The sequence below is a fragment of the Polistes dominula genome, unplaced genomic scaffold, assembly GCF_049000335.1.
Source record: "Polistes dominula isolate Pdom_NZ unplaced genomic scaffold, Pdom_raw_medaka contig_32, whole genome shotgun sequence".
Lineage (NCBI taxonomy): Eukaryota > Metazoa > Arthropoda > Insecta > Hymenoptera > Vespidae > Polistes > Polistes dominula.
Window position 1 is genome coordinate 3,618,236 of NW_028300880.1, and position 13,045 is coordinate 3,631,280.

A 13,045-nucleotide genomic window follows, 5' to 3' on the forward strand; every position below is an offset into this window, starting at 1 on the left:
GTATACCAAGGGGAAACGGTCAAGTCGAAAGGATCAATCGCATTATTATCTCGGTATTGACTAAATTATCAATAGATGCGCCAGATAAGTGGTATAAACATGTAGATAAAGTTCAGAGAGCGATTAATAGTACTCATCAGCGTAGCATAGATAGGTCACCTTTCGAGGTAATGTTCGGTACAAAAATGAAACAGCGAGAAGATTTAACAGTTTTAACATTAATAGAGAAGGAAACAATAGCGCAGTTATCAGACGAACGTTTAGAATTAAGACAAGCAGCTAAAGAAAACTTGTTAAAAGTTCAAGAAGAGAATCGGCGTAATTATAACCGTAAATGTAAGAAAGCGACTGTATATAATGAAGGATGAATGAAGGATTTAGTGGCGATAAAACGTACGCAATTTGGTGCAGGATTAAAAATACAAAAGAAATTTCTAGGACCGTACAAAATATCTAGATGTAAAGGAAAAAATAGATATGAGGTGATTCGTGTGGGTGAAGGTGAAGGACCAAAAATAACCACAACGGCGGCAGATTATATGAAACCGTTCGAAGAGTTTTCTTCGGGGACCGAAGAAATAGCAGAATGGCCGAGTGTGGGGTGTGAGAATGTGAATGAGAACACTTAAGCATGAGTGGGCCAGAGGGTACTTATCGGATATAGTTAGGCAAAAGATACACTATGTAACATAAACAGCCGAATAACGATAGAAAGAGCGTCACCCAAGGAAGTAAATTAAAGAAAAGAAACCAAGAGGCAGTCATTGTTTAGTAGCCGAGCAAAGAAGGCGTTTTATCATTACTTTGTATTTTTACTTCTTTATATTAAATATATTGCATATCCGTGAAGAGAGGTTTTTCTTTCTACATCAACCTATTAATAACACCGCGGAATTCTTTCCTTTTTACTTGTTAGATATCCTTTAGGGAGACTAACAGGAGAAGGGAAATCCCACATATATATATAATATGTGGGAGGTCAATTTGAAGCAAAAAACACAAGATTGATTTGTCTAAAATATAGAGCTTTTATTATTAACAATGTAACAAATTCACTTACCCTAACGTAAATGTGTCATACTTACCTAAAATATAGAGAATCAACAATTTAGTGTTAATGCCTCTCTATATTGATTGTTTTATATTATTTCCTAAATTCTTTATAAAAGGTGTATCGCAATCAGCTGCTAGAAATAAACCCTTCTATCTATCTTGTCTATATCTCTTCTGCTCTGATATTCTACTCTCTCCTTTCAAACCACTCATCCGTTAAGTCGACCTCTCAAGTATACCCGTAAAAGTTACCGACGTACAATATATAAACAAAGCTTATATATATATATATGTAGGGAGATTTATTTAGGGTGAGAGGTGCGAGGTAAACATACACCCAGTTTAATCCTACTAATAAGATTTATTTGAAACAGATATTAGAAAAAGTACAATAATAGTTTCACAATCTTACGATTACAACTTAGATGAGCGACTGTATTCTTACAACTGATAACGACTTATAATACAACTGCGACTGTTACGACTGATGACTAACTACGGCTACGACTACGACTACGACTGCGACTGCGACTACGACTAGTGCTAACTTCTTATTTCTTTTCACTTATTTTATATCAGAAATGACCTACACCCTTTTTGAGAGGGAAGGAGCTTACGAATCTTATTGATCAATAGCATAAGGATCCACCCCTATAGTCCACCGACGGGTACAGCCTATGGTTTTTGGTAGTGGAAACTATGCATAAAGAAACTTGATCTAGAACATCGGAATGTTATCTCTTTTTATGGTATCGCATATGTTTACATAGGAATCCGAAACTCCTCAATGGGTCCCGACACTGCACAAAGGGTTTTTATTGCACCAATATATCCCGATAATTCTTAGGTTTGTTTATGGTTTTATGGCGCTTCTAAACTTTTCCTTCAGTTTCTGAATAGAATTTTCCTTTCCAGAAAATAGAATATAACGAAAAGAGCTGAATACTAGATTTTTTTCCTACAGTATAGGGAATTGAGAAATATACAGACAGATTCAATGAAAAAATTTACTTATTCAAGTGGTTGTAATGCCACAACTGTAAGCAAACAACAAAGCAAAATAAAGAAAACTTTAAAGCGAAACTTTAGAAAAAATGATTGCTGGTTAGTGAAAATCCCGATATATAGCGTTGAAATGCGTCAGCTCGGAACGTATTAAAAAAAAAATAGTTTTTACGTAATCATCGTGAAACCAAATGATTGAAAATGTTTGATAAGTAATGTTATTGTGTATTTTGAGTAAAAAAATTATTTTTCACATTTTTTTTTAACTGAAAAAAAAATATAAATTAGTTAAAACTTGGGATTTTAGAAAAAAATGAGTTTTTAATTTTTTTCATATTGTTCCACCACTTCAAAAAATTCAAGAAAATTCCTGAGTGTAGAGGAGTATAAAAGACATTTTCTGAAAAATTTTGGTGACTGACATATTTCAAAAAAGCTAAAAAAAAAAAATTTAATTTTCTTTCACACGCGGTTACCCGCGAGGATTCATGGTATTACCTCACTAGGAAACTGGTCACTTCACCTTGCAATTGCAAAGTATGCACAACGCACGCTTCACTGTTTCGTTTATATAAAAAAGCGTTTAAATGTTGTTTTGACCATCAAGTGATAATATAGTAAGTAAAAAAATAAAATTTTGAACATATCGGAGGAATTTCATAAGACGACAAGTGTCCTTGTGACAGTCCGTGCTTCATTCTCTCATACTTTACCTTTTTCAAGATATTTTTTTCTTTTTCAGCTAATTGTTTATTTTTCGTTATTATAATATAAGACACGCATGGGGGAGGATCAAACGGCGCACAAAATATTTGGTCGGTATACCAAACGGGAAAAGACCACTAGGTAGACCGAGTACGTCTCGGAGGATATTATTAGAAGAGACCTGAAAGAAATAGGATACGAAGACCGCGAATGGAAGGATCGTGCTCAGAGACGGGAACAATGGCGGGATTTGGTATTTGCGGCTATGAGCTGTCGAGTTCCTAATCTCAGTTAATAATAATAATAATAATAATAATAATATATAATTATGAATGGTATATTATGCTTCAATACCTAATTGAACTGATAATAAAATTGTCACGATTTTGTACGATAATACTTAATCTTTTCTTTTTATTACATTCGAGTCAAATGTATAATTTTAAAGATTTTTGATTGAGGATAAAAAAAATAACTCTTGAAATAATGCAACCCGAAATTACGCATGAAATTGCTTCTGAAATTTGCCTATCATTGGGCGCAATAGAAACTATTAACAGTGTCTTTATATATTTGTTACGAATTTTAAATGTACGAATATAAAAATCGTATTAATAATTTATTTATATTATATAATACTACTCTGTCTCTCTTTTGTATTATTCGTTGGTTAAAATATTCAAGGATTGAGAGGTCAATGAATAATACAAAATGTTTTACATGTATAGTACAGAATGACAATTTTAAATGATATGAAAGATAGAGAAAAAAATTCCAATAGGAGGTGAGAAGTGGTTAATATACATATATTATCCGTATAAATAGGTATTTACGTATGCTGATATACATATGTTTATATAACAAATACTATAAACAATGAATTTATATTCGGAATATGCTGTATAAATATTTTGTTTTATTATATAATATTAATTTAAATTTGTTTTTAAATGTTTAGTGTGGCATCATTACCTAAAGATATTTCCTTATACATAAAATATGTATTTTTACATAATTTAATATTAAATTTTAGCAGGTATAACCTCGTGCAAAGATGTAATTACTAATTCATTAATCTAAAAACAAAAATTATATTTTATTTTAGTTAATAAAATTTACTTAAAGAATTTTTTATATTATATTTATATGCTTAAGTATAATTTTTCTATATGCTACATTATATGTATTATTTAAAAATAGTACTTACTTCAACATTAATTGGGCTGGCTAATGCATAAATAATTCCATCAGTAACATTCTTTGTTGATAACATTGCCAGTTTGCTCAAAATTTTTGGATGTACATTGAAAAGTTTAACCATATTAGTGTTCACAAGACCAGGGCTAATATTCTGTTTGAATAATAAACAATGATTCATTTCTTTTTTAATATCGAATTAATAAATGTTGATTTATTTTATATATTTAAATACTACTAAACTATGCACAATACATAAAAGCATTTTTGTAACGAAAAAACAAACAAACAAAAATAATAGAAATATTACCGAAATTTTAATGTTTAATCCATCATTCAGGATTTCATTACGAACATTATCGCACATAGCCCTTAAAGCATGTTTGCTGCATGGATATAAACTGAGTGGTAATTTTATGTTTCCTGCATTACGGCTACAAATGCTGCATAAATAAATTAATTTATATTTAATAAATTCATGATAAAAAAGAAACCATAATAAGGTATAGAATAAACTTGTTTATTTGTCCTAATTTCAATTATTAATAACATAATATTAAAAAGTATATTTTTCTTTACCTGCTAATATTGATAATGTGTCCTTGATTTTTTGATTTGGACATTAATCTAACAGCTTCTCTTGTGCAAATAGCAGCTGCGATCACATTAACGTCCATAATATTACGAAAGTTTTCCGTTTTGTCATCTGCAAAAAAGGAATATGATCTCGATATCGATATATTTCTATTTTGTATTGTACTTTTTCAAATTAAATGCATATCGATTTCGTTTTCATTTTTTTTTCTTTAGAAAATATCATGCAATTCTAATACACACATATAACTTTACTTGTTTAAACGTAATTATAGATATAAAATTCTTAGAGGAAAGTAAAATTTTATCAGTAATTGTCTTAACATTTAAATTACAAAGTCATTATAAATGACAGATAAAAGTATATTACGTATAATTATATATATAGTATAATATATAGAGGCTGTTCATCCTGGTTCCATTTTAAACCAATTACTTGTAATAATCGTGTCTTGCAATTAAAGTCTCAATATCAATTATTTATACTGTTTATAGATGTCATAAGTAAAATTATCTATAAAGTTCATTTTATAAATCTTTAAAATAATTATTTACAATAATTATTATACAAATGTCAAATATTAGAATTAATAATTGTATTAATAAAATGCATTAAAAAACATTCTCTTTTATTAGTAAAGTATATCAATGTTTTTGATTGTTCCTATAAAGAAAAAAAAGATTTTTTTACCCTTTGTTTTAGATTTAAAACAAATAGCAAAGAAATTTTTCTACCAATTCACAAAATTTCTTAAATCTTGTAAATATATTTATTTTAAAAATCTTATTTGTAATTTATAAAAATCCTGAAATATGTTTATTCTTATGAATATCTCACGTATTTTATATATTAATTATTAATTACTTGTGATATCAATAACAATTAACATTGTACTTCTAAACAAAAAAATATTCTACCTACAAAAATCTAAATGAATATTTATATTCTTATTTATATTTCTTTGTAATTTTTGTAATTGTAATATCATGTTAATTAACTGACATAAAGACAAACACATTGTCTAACAATAAGTTGAATTAATAAAGTATCCTAAGAATTTATGACTTATATACATATGAACTGTAAATAAAAACAAAATTTATCAAGATAAACACTTTACCAAGAATTTTTTCGTTGAAAACGACACCGGCATTGTTAATAAGAATATTAACTTCATCGTGTTCCTTTTGAATATATTTGAAAACATTTAAAATTTCTTCTTCTTTAGTGAGGTCACATTTCATAGGATAAATCGTGCCCGGTAAGTTTAATGATTCCATTTGAGCTTTTAATTCCTCCAACTTGTTAAATTGTATATCAATGGCAACGACTTTGACATTATATCGTACCAATTCTGCGACAATTTCAGCACCTATCCCAGAACTTGCTCCTGTCACTAATGCTACTTTACCTGACCAACGTTCCATTTTTTTAAGACTTCTCACAGTTTCACGTTTAACTATGCCCGTTTGATTACTGTCTGGAAGGCTTCTTCTCTCGCACTGCCTATTTAACAGTTATCTTTCGTTTCCCTTTCCCTCGTAGGGGGTGGAACTTTGAGTTCGCTGGTATCCGCTCTGTGCGTGATTGCAGCGCCATGGTATCTATGAACTAAAGAAAGCTGCTGCTGAGGTTTTTAATATCTAAACGTATAGGGCTTTGCAATAACAATTAATTTTTGCTATTAAAAAAAAATTTTTTTTGCATGTCAAACCACGTGATAATTAAATTTCTATCTTGTGCAATTATAATACAAAAATTACCGCTAAAATGTAAGTATAATTAATAATTTAAAAACAGTATGAAAGCTGTAGCGTTTACTGTAGTAAATAAAAGGTTAGATTATAGCCACAGTAGATCAAACTTTAAATAATATTGGCAAGCAGATAAAGTACGATGTGACACTGTTATGAAAAAAATAAATATATATTCCATAAACGAATCCTGATGTGGGTTCATCGCTCGCGTCGATTACTTGAAAAAAAAATAGAATACAAAATTAATATTTTAATTTTGCAATAATATTTTTAAAATCTCTAGTAATAGAAATTATTTTTCATAACTTTTACGTAGCTTTTAAACTTCATAATAAGTGCTGATCAACAGCTTGTCGAAATTCAGTAAGTTCCTTACCACATTATGTTGAATTCAAAAATTATTTCAAAATTCACTTTATTTGTGACCACCTTACTAATGTTATCTTCCTAAGCAGCACATAAAAATTAAATTCGATAAACAAAAGGATGAATTTTGTATTCTATTTTTTTTTTTTTTCAAGTAATCGACGCGAGCGATGAACCCACATCAGGATTCGTTTATGGAATATATATTTATTTTTTTGGGTAGTAAAGATCAGTGCCAAGATGCGGGAAATAGAAATCCCTTCATGTTATCCGAAGACATATTACAAAACAATTCGAAATATCGTCATATCGAATATGAATTTCCCCCTTTTGAAATGAAATTCTTTGTCGCTAATTTTCGACATAATAGCACCTTACAATATCACATTGTAGTACCTGACGAAGTAAGTTTCTATAAAAATTAGATGAGTGATTTTAGAAATTAAATGAAATCTTTTAATTTTTTCTTTTATAGGATTTAATCATATTAGGTATGTACTTACCAGCATCCTGTTCGAAGGACCAAGTTTCTATTCTTCTGTAAGTATTGATGAGAAATAGAAATCTTTTTAAAGGCGAACTATATTCAGCCGACTTTACGTTAGTTGAAGTGAGAGATTTAATCGATGACCATCGATGGTTGTTGAGTGGAACATTCATTACAATGACTTACATAAAAAATTCTTGATAGTCCATCATAAAATATACAATAAAATTATATTTTGTTATTGTTCTTTTTTTTTAGAATAATAGTTGTACTTTCATTTCTATTAATGATAATAGGAACGAGCTACGATGTTCTGATATACCAAAAACGATTAAAGAAACATTATAAGTATATTCACAACCGTAAAAATTCTGAAACAATAGGTAAGTTTATTTATAAATTTTTAATCCTTTTGTTATAAAATATTTTTACGTAAGTATTATTTCATAAAAAATCCTTTGTACGTACCCTACCGCAAGATGAGGTACAACTCTGATATTTTCTAGTAATTCATACGAAAGCTTTGCATAAAGGATATATGTGTATTGGTAACTAGTAACAAAAGAGTTATAATAGTTTATTCTTCTAGATAAACAGATTATTATTTAATATCATAATATTAATTTTTTTAGAAGACCTAAAAGAGCTAGACGATAGTAACAAGAATCAACTAGAAAAATTAAAATACCACAGATTTTTTTGTAAAATATTTCTTGCTTTTTCCGTATATGCAAACACGAAAAAATTATTTAGAATGGAGTCAGACAATATTAATGTACCGTTTATACACGGATTAAGAACTCTTACAATGATATGGATTATCATCATACATATTTTTTATAATTCGAGGGATTATTATGGTAAATTTCTAATGATTATGATTTAATTTAATTTATACTAATATAAGAGATTTCATTTTTTATTACGATTACCTTCATTATTTTATTTTTAATCTTTTATGTTTATTTAAAGACCATAAACCGAGTTTTACAAGAAGTTCGGAGGGTTTGATCGGACAACTAATATTCAATGGACCCTTGCAGTTCATACATATTTATGTTTTGGTGGTTTTCTTGTCGCTTACTTGTATTTAAAGAAAGAAATGGGCAAGAGTATACGTAAACCGAGCGCGCGCGTATAATTATTTAAAAATAATTAAATTATATTTTCTCACTCTCTTAAAAAGGTTTATAAGGTAAAAAAATTTTTGTTAATGCTAAATTTTTAAAAAATATCAGGAATAATTTATGCATAAGTTTATAAAATTTATTTGTTACCGGTAATTGCAAATATGACAATGCCTAATCATAGTATTTAAGGGGATATTCTGGTCTAGAGGCATAAATTTTAGGTACTTTTTAGGTACTTTTTCAAGTGCAATAACAAAAAGACGAATAATATTTTCACTATCTATAATGTTAAAAGATATTTATTAATATTTCAAGAATACATGAAAAAAAACATTGTGAAAGAATTAAAAATTGAAAAAGATATAGGCTGATGAAGTGGAGGGTTCCCAAAAAATGGTGCGCGACGGTTGTCACGATTGCAACTCTTCTAGTAATCCGAAATAAAAAAATAAAAAAGATTATTAATTTAGAATAATGATGCTATCGTTCGAACTAAAAGAATTAAAATAAGTTTTTTTTTACACTAAATTACAGCTGTTTGAAAAAAGATACATTATTTTTACCACTTTTTTTACATTTCTGAATTTTTTAAAAATAGTAAAAATTGAAAATTTTTTAAGATTTTAGTTGGCACGATAGAGTAATGCATAGAGAGGACTTCCACCAAATTTCAAGCAAATCGGTTTAGTAGAACTTGAGATATCATGATAACCGTGAAAAGAAAAACAGTTTTTAGAAAAATGCGTTCAAATTTTCGCGTAATAAGGGAAGGATATAGGATGCCGCTTCACTAAAACAGCTATATCTCCGAAAATAAATTGAATTTTGAAAAATCCTCTTAAGGACATATTCTTAAAAGGTTACGCTTTGAAAATATGAAAAAAAATCTATTTTTTTTAATTTCTAGACTAGAATACCCCCTTAATTTCAACGTTTTATAGGCAATTTAAAAAAGCAGCTCGTATTTCACAAATTGTCCGGTTATCCTATAAAACGCAACCCACCAAGACGTTAAAAAATTTTTAGAAACACAGTTTCAAGAGTAAGATAATTGTAGCATTTATTTATTATAATATTATTACCATATATAATAAAGGTCACCGGTATGGTCTCTGGGTAAATAGCTGATAAAAAATGCACTTTTCCAAATTCGAGCAATAAAAATGAAATGCTGGATGTGATAGCCGTAGATAGAAACAAAAATGGTAGAATGTTTATCAAAGGAAATTTAATTCGTGAGAAATTAAGTAAATATAAATAACCCATTTTTTGAAACTCAGGTATAAAATTTTTTTTGTAAGTATGGTTTTCTATTTCCCGCATTCATCTACATTCTTGCACTATATAACAAACATTTTAGGATAGACGAAATAAAGACATTACAAAAATCATATGGAAAATACTGCTGGACTGAACGAAGGTTCTGATAACATGCAATGAGAGATCTAATAAAGATATTATCTAGAAATGTTTTTTCAACTCTGTAGCCTGCGCCACACTGCGAGACCCTTATTATTTTTAACATATTTCGTCTTTATTCTTTGGACCACAAACTCATCTTTGTAGATACTCTCGTCTAAATAAAGATCTGAACAACGAGAAATCTAAAAAACGCATTGAATCGTATCGCTCTCTCAGCTTATCGAACTACACACACTACGAGTCTCAAATTTCAGCTCCGTGGTAAGCTCCACCGATTCACGCTGGGCGTTATACATCTTTTAAAAATGTTTTTATTTTATTGAAAAATTAGTATATGTTTCTTAAATACGCAAATATCACAATTTGTAATATAATTTTGATAAATGCATGGGTCAGTACATGTCTCTCTTTTCGTATATTTTTTATAAAAACATATAAAAATCAAATTTAATAGAAATATTTTGTCTTTTTGCATCAAATATATTTTATAAAGAAACAAAATAAAAATATAACAGTAATTTACTTGCTTGGGAATGGAATTTGTCAGCTGCTCCTCATCCTACAAACATTTCGAGTATCGACATAATATGTGTTCACGCTTTGTAGTATGCAGTCGCACACAAACACAAACATATACAACCAGGAGCTATCGCTAACTAACTAAGAAGCATAGCATTAAGAGGAGACCGAGAATAGGAAAAAACTGTACAGCTATATTCCGTCTCATTCTCTCGCAGGCTCAATCCTATATGTTTGTCTCTATTTCTGTCGTTATTTAGTATAGCAGCCGTTTCATTGCTTCGTTTCCGTTTATTTACTTTTCAGTTACTCCTATTCTAAGGAAATTTTCACTTGAAAAAAATCGCATATGGCAGATATTTAGCAAGGAGGAAAGTACATGGCAATAAAAAATTTATGTTTGGTAAATCTATCTAAAGTCAATAAATAGAAAATTAGGCTTCTCAACATTCTTTTAAAATCTAGGATTATTACCAGTACAGGTAGGATGCGCACTAGTAAACGCAAGATCTACAGCCAGCCAAATAGTGCAAGTTCTAACCGAAAGATCAAGAAGAACGACATATCAAAAAATCAGCTCACCCAAAACTCTCTTTCGAAAACGTTGCTAGCTCCCGGACTATTAGTGTTTCCTGTTTACTATTGTAACTAATGAATTGTACACTTAAAAACCGCTCAGTACTGCGCGTCTAATTATATTTAGGATCGATAATAAACCAGACGAACGAAATTAACGAACTTAAGAAAAGAATCAATCTAGGCAACTCATGCTTTTATTCGGTTAACAAATTACTCAGCTCGCGGTTGCTGTCTAGGCGATTAAAAATCGGGATATACAGGACAATCATCCTGCCGGTAGTCCTTTATGGTAGCGAATCGTGGTCGCTTACGTTACGAGACGAAAAGAAATTTAGGGTTTTTGAAAACAAAGTTCATCGCAAAACGCGATGAGAAACGGGCGAATGGAGACAACTTCATAACATTAAAGTACATCGATTGTACAATAAACCGGACATTATCGACGTCGTAAAATCACGCCAATTAAGATGGGCTGGTCACGTGGCGCGCATGGGGGAGGATCGAACGGCGCACAAAATATTGGTCGGTATACCATACGGGAAAAGACCACTAGGTAGACCGAGACGTAGATGGGAGGATAATATTAGAAGAGATTGAAAGAAATAGGATACGAAGACCGCGAATGGAAGAATCGCGCTCAGGGACGGGAACAATGGCGGGATTTGGTATTAGCGGCAATGAACTTTCGAGTTCCTAATGCCAGTTAATAATAATAATTATAATTCTTAAATGGTTAAGCTTTGAAAATATGAAAAAAATTGATTTTTTCAAATTTCTAGACCAGAGTACCCCCTTAATATGTCGTCCGAACAAACGATCGTGCTTCGTTTTGGAAAACAATGATTGCCTAAATATAAACAAAATGCTTGAGGTGAGAGAAACATTTTTAATGTTCGGTTTTCTACGTGCACCAAAGTAACAATTCAAAGTCGAACAAACAGTTTTTTATGGTTACTGTGTTACCTAAGTTGGCTGGGAAAAAAGAATCATGATTAAATTTATATGCGAGTGAAATGTGTGTGCACTAAATGGGTGTGTGTGCTTATATACGCACACGTAATAAATCATAGTACTTTAGCATAACAAAAAATAAATTACTCCAATAATTTATTCCTTCGTGCTAACACTCTATAATTATAGACAATAAGATAAAATAATAAAAAAAAGATATTAATTATATTTAATAAAGTTTTAATTTATAAGTATATTCTAATTTAAATAACGTTCATTTATACATCATTAAAAAAATTGTACTTATATAATTAAAATAATATAAAAAATTTTACGATTTCATAGGTTATAGCTGTGCCCTGCCAAGCGTTGCTGTGGCCCAAGGTCAGTATGATTAAATTGAAAAGAAAAAATATTACATGTGTAGATCACACAAATTATAAGTGAAACCTACATAAAAGCAAGTTTCGAGAGTATCAGACGAGTGCGTAGTATCACGAAAAAAATAATTTATTATATAATATTGTTATTATATTATTTTTCTATATTTCTACAGTAAGTTATAGTATTTTTATTACAAATATAATAGCAAGTATAATTTGTTTTTGTAAAGAACGTGTCATTTTTCTTCTATTTAAAAATTTTTTCATTTTATTATAAAATTCGTATAAGATTCTTAATTATGCAAATATTATAATTAGGAAAATAATTTATTTATATGGCTTGTGGTCGATACATATATTTTGATATTTAATAAAAAAAAATAGAAAAAATAAATTCAATGAACGTATTAAATGTCTTATGAATCAAGTACATTTTATAAGAAAACAAAAAAAAAGTAACAATGATTTATTTGCTTTTGAACGGAATTTTTCAGCTGCTTCTAATGTATTCTACAGATTTGTCTAATTCTTTTCTTCGATTGTATCTGGTAATCCTTTTTTTTTTTGTAAAATATTGCAGACAATACAATTATTATATTCTATATAATTCATAATTACTAATTATAATATTTGCATAGTAAAGAATTTTATACCAATTTTTCAATAAAATAGAAACACTTAAACATAGAAGAAATATTACCCACTGAGAAGACCGTGATGAAGATTGGAGGAAAATATTATTAAGGGATTTTAAGGACATAGGCTACGAAGACCACGAATGGAGAGGTCGCACTTAGGGACGAGAACAACAAAAAGATTTGGTATTTACGGCAATGACAATTAGAGTTCTAAATACCAATTAATGATACTTATAAAAAGTATAAGCAATCATATGC

General features: G+C 29.3%; 1 protein-coding gene across 1 annotated transcript; it reads right to left on the reverse strand.

Annotated features, from left to right (window-relative positions):
• Positions 1-3,408: 3,408 nt before the first annotated feature.
• On the reverse strand, positions 3,409-6,122 carry LOC107072839 (farnesol dehydrogenase). The gene is made up of 5 exons (XM_015333098.2): positions 5,676-6,122; positions 4,540-4,666; positions 4,271-4,403; positions 3,971-4,114; positions 3,409-3,839 (listed from the first exon to the last, which is right to left on the reverse strand). Exons 1-5 carry the CDS (start codon positions 5,980-5,982, stop codon positions 3,786-3,788), a joined length of 765 nt encoding a protein of 254 aa, XP_015188584.1. The 5' UTR covers positions 5,983-6,122; the 3' UTR covers positions 3,409-3,785.
• Positions 6,123-13,045: the final 6,923 nt, after the last annotated feature.

What these genes read in the sequence shown, in the direction of transcription:
- LOC107072839 (XM_015333098.2), bottom strand. Translation starts at nt 5,982, where the DNA reads ATGGAACGTTGGTCAGGTAAAGTAGCATTAGTGACAGGAGCAAGTTCT. An exon ending in TTTCAACGAAAAAATTCTTG is followed by an intron (nt 4,667 to 5,675) that starts GTAAAGTGTTTA and finishes CCTTTTTTGCAG; the next exon opens with ATGACAAAACGGAAAACTTT. An exon ending in CACATTATCAATATTAGCAG is followed by an intron (nt 4,404 to 4,539) that starts GTAAAGAAAAAT and finishes TTATTTATGCAG; the next exon opens with CATTTGTAGCCGTAATGCAG.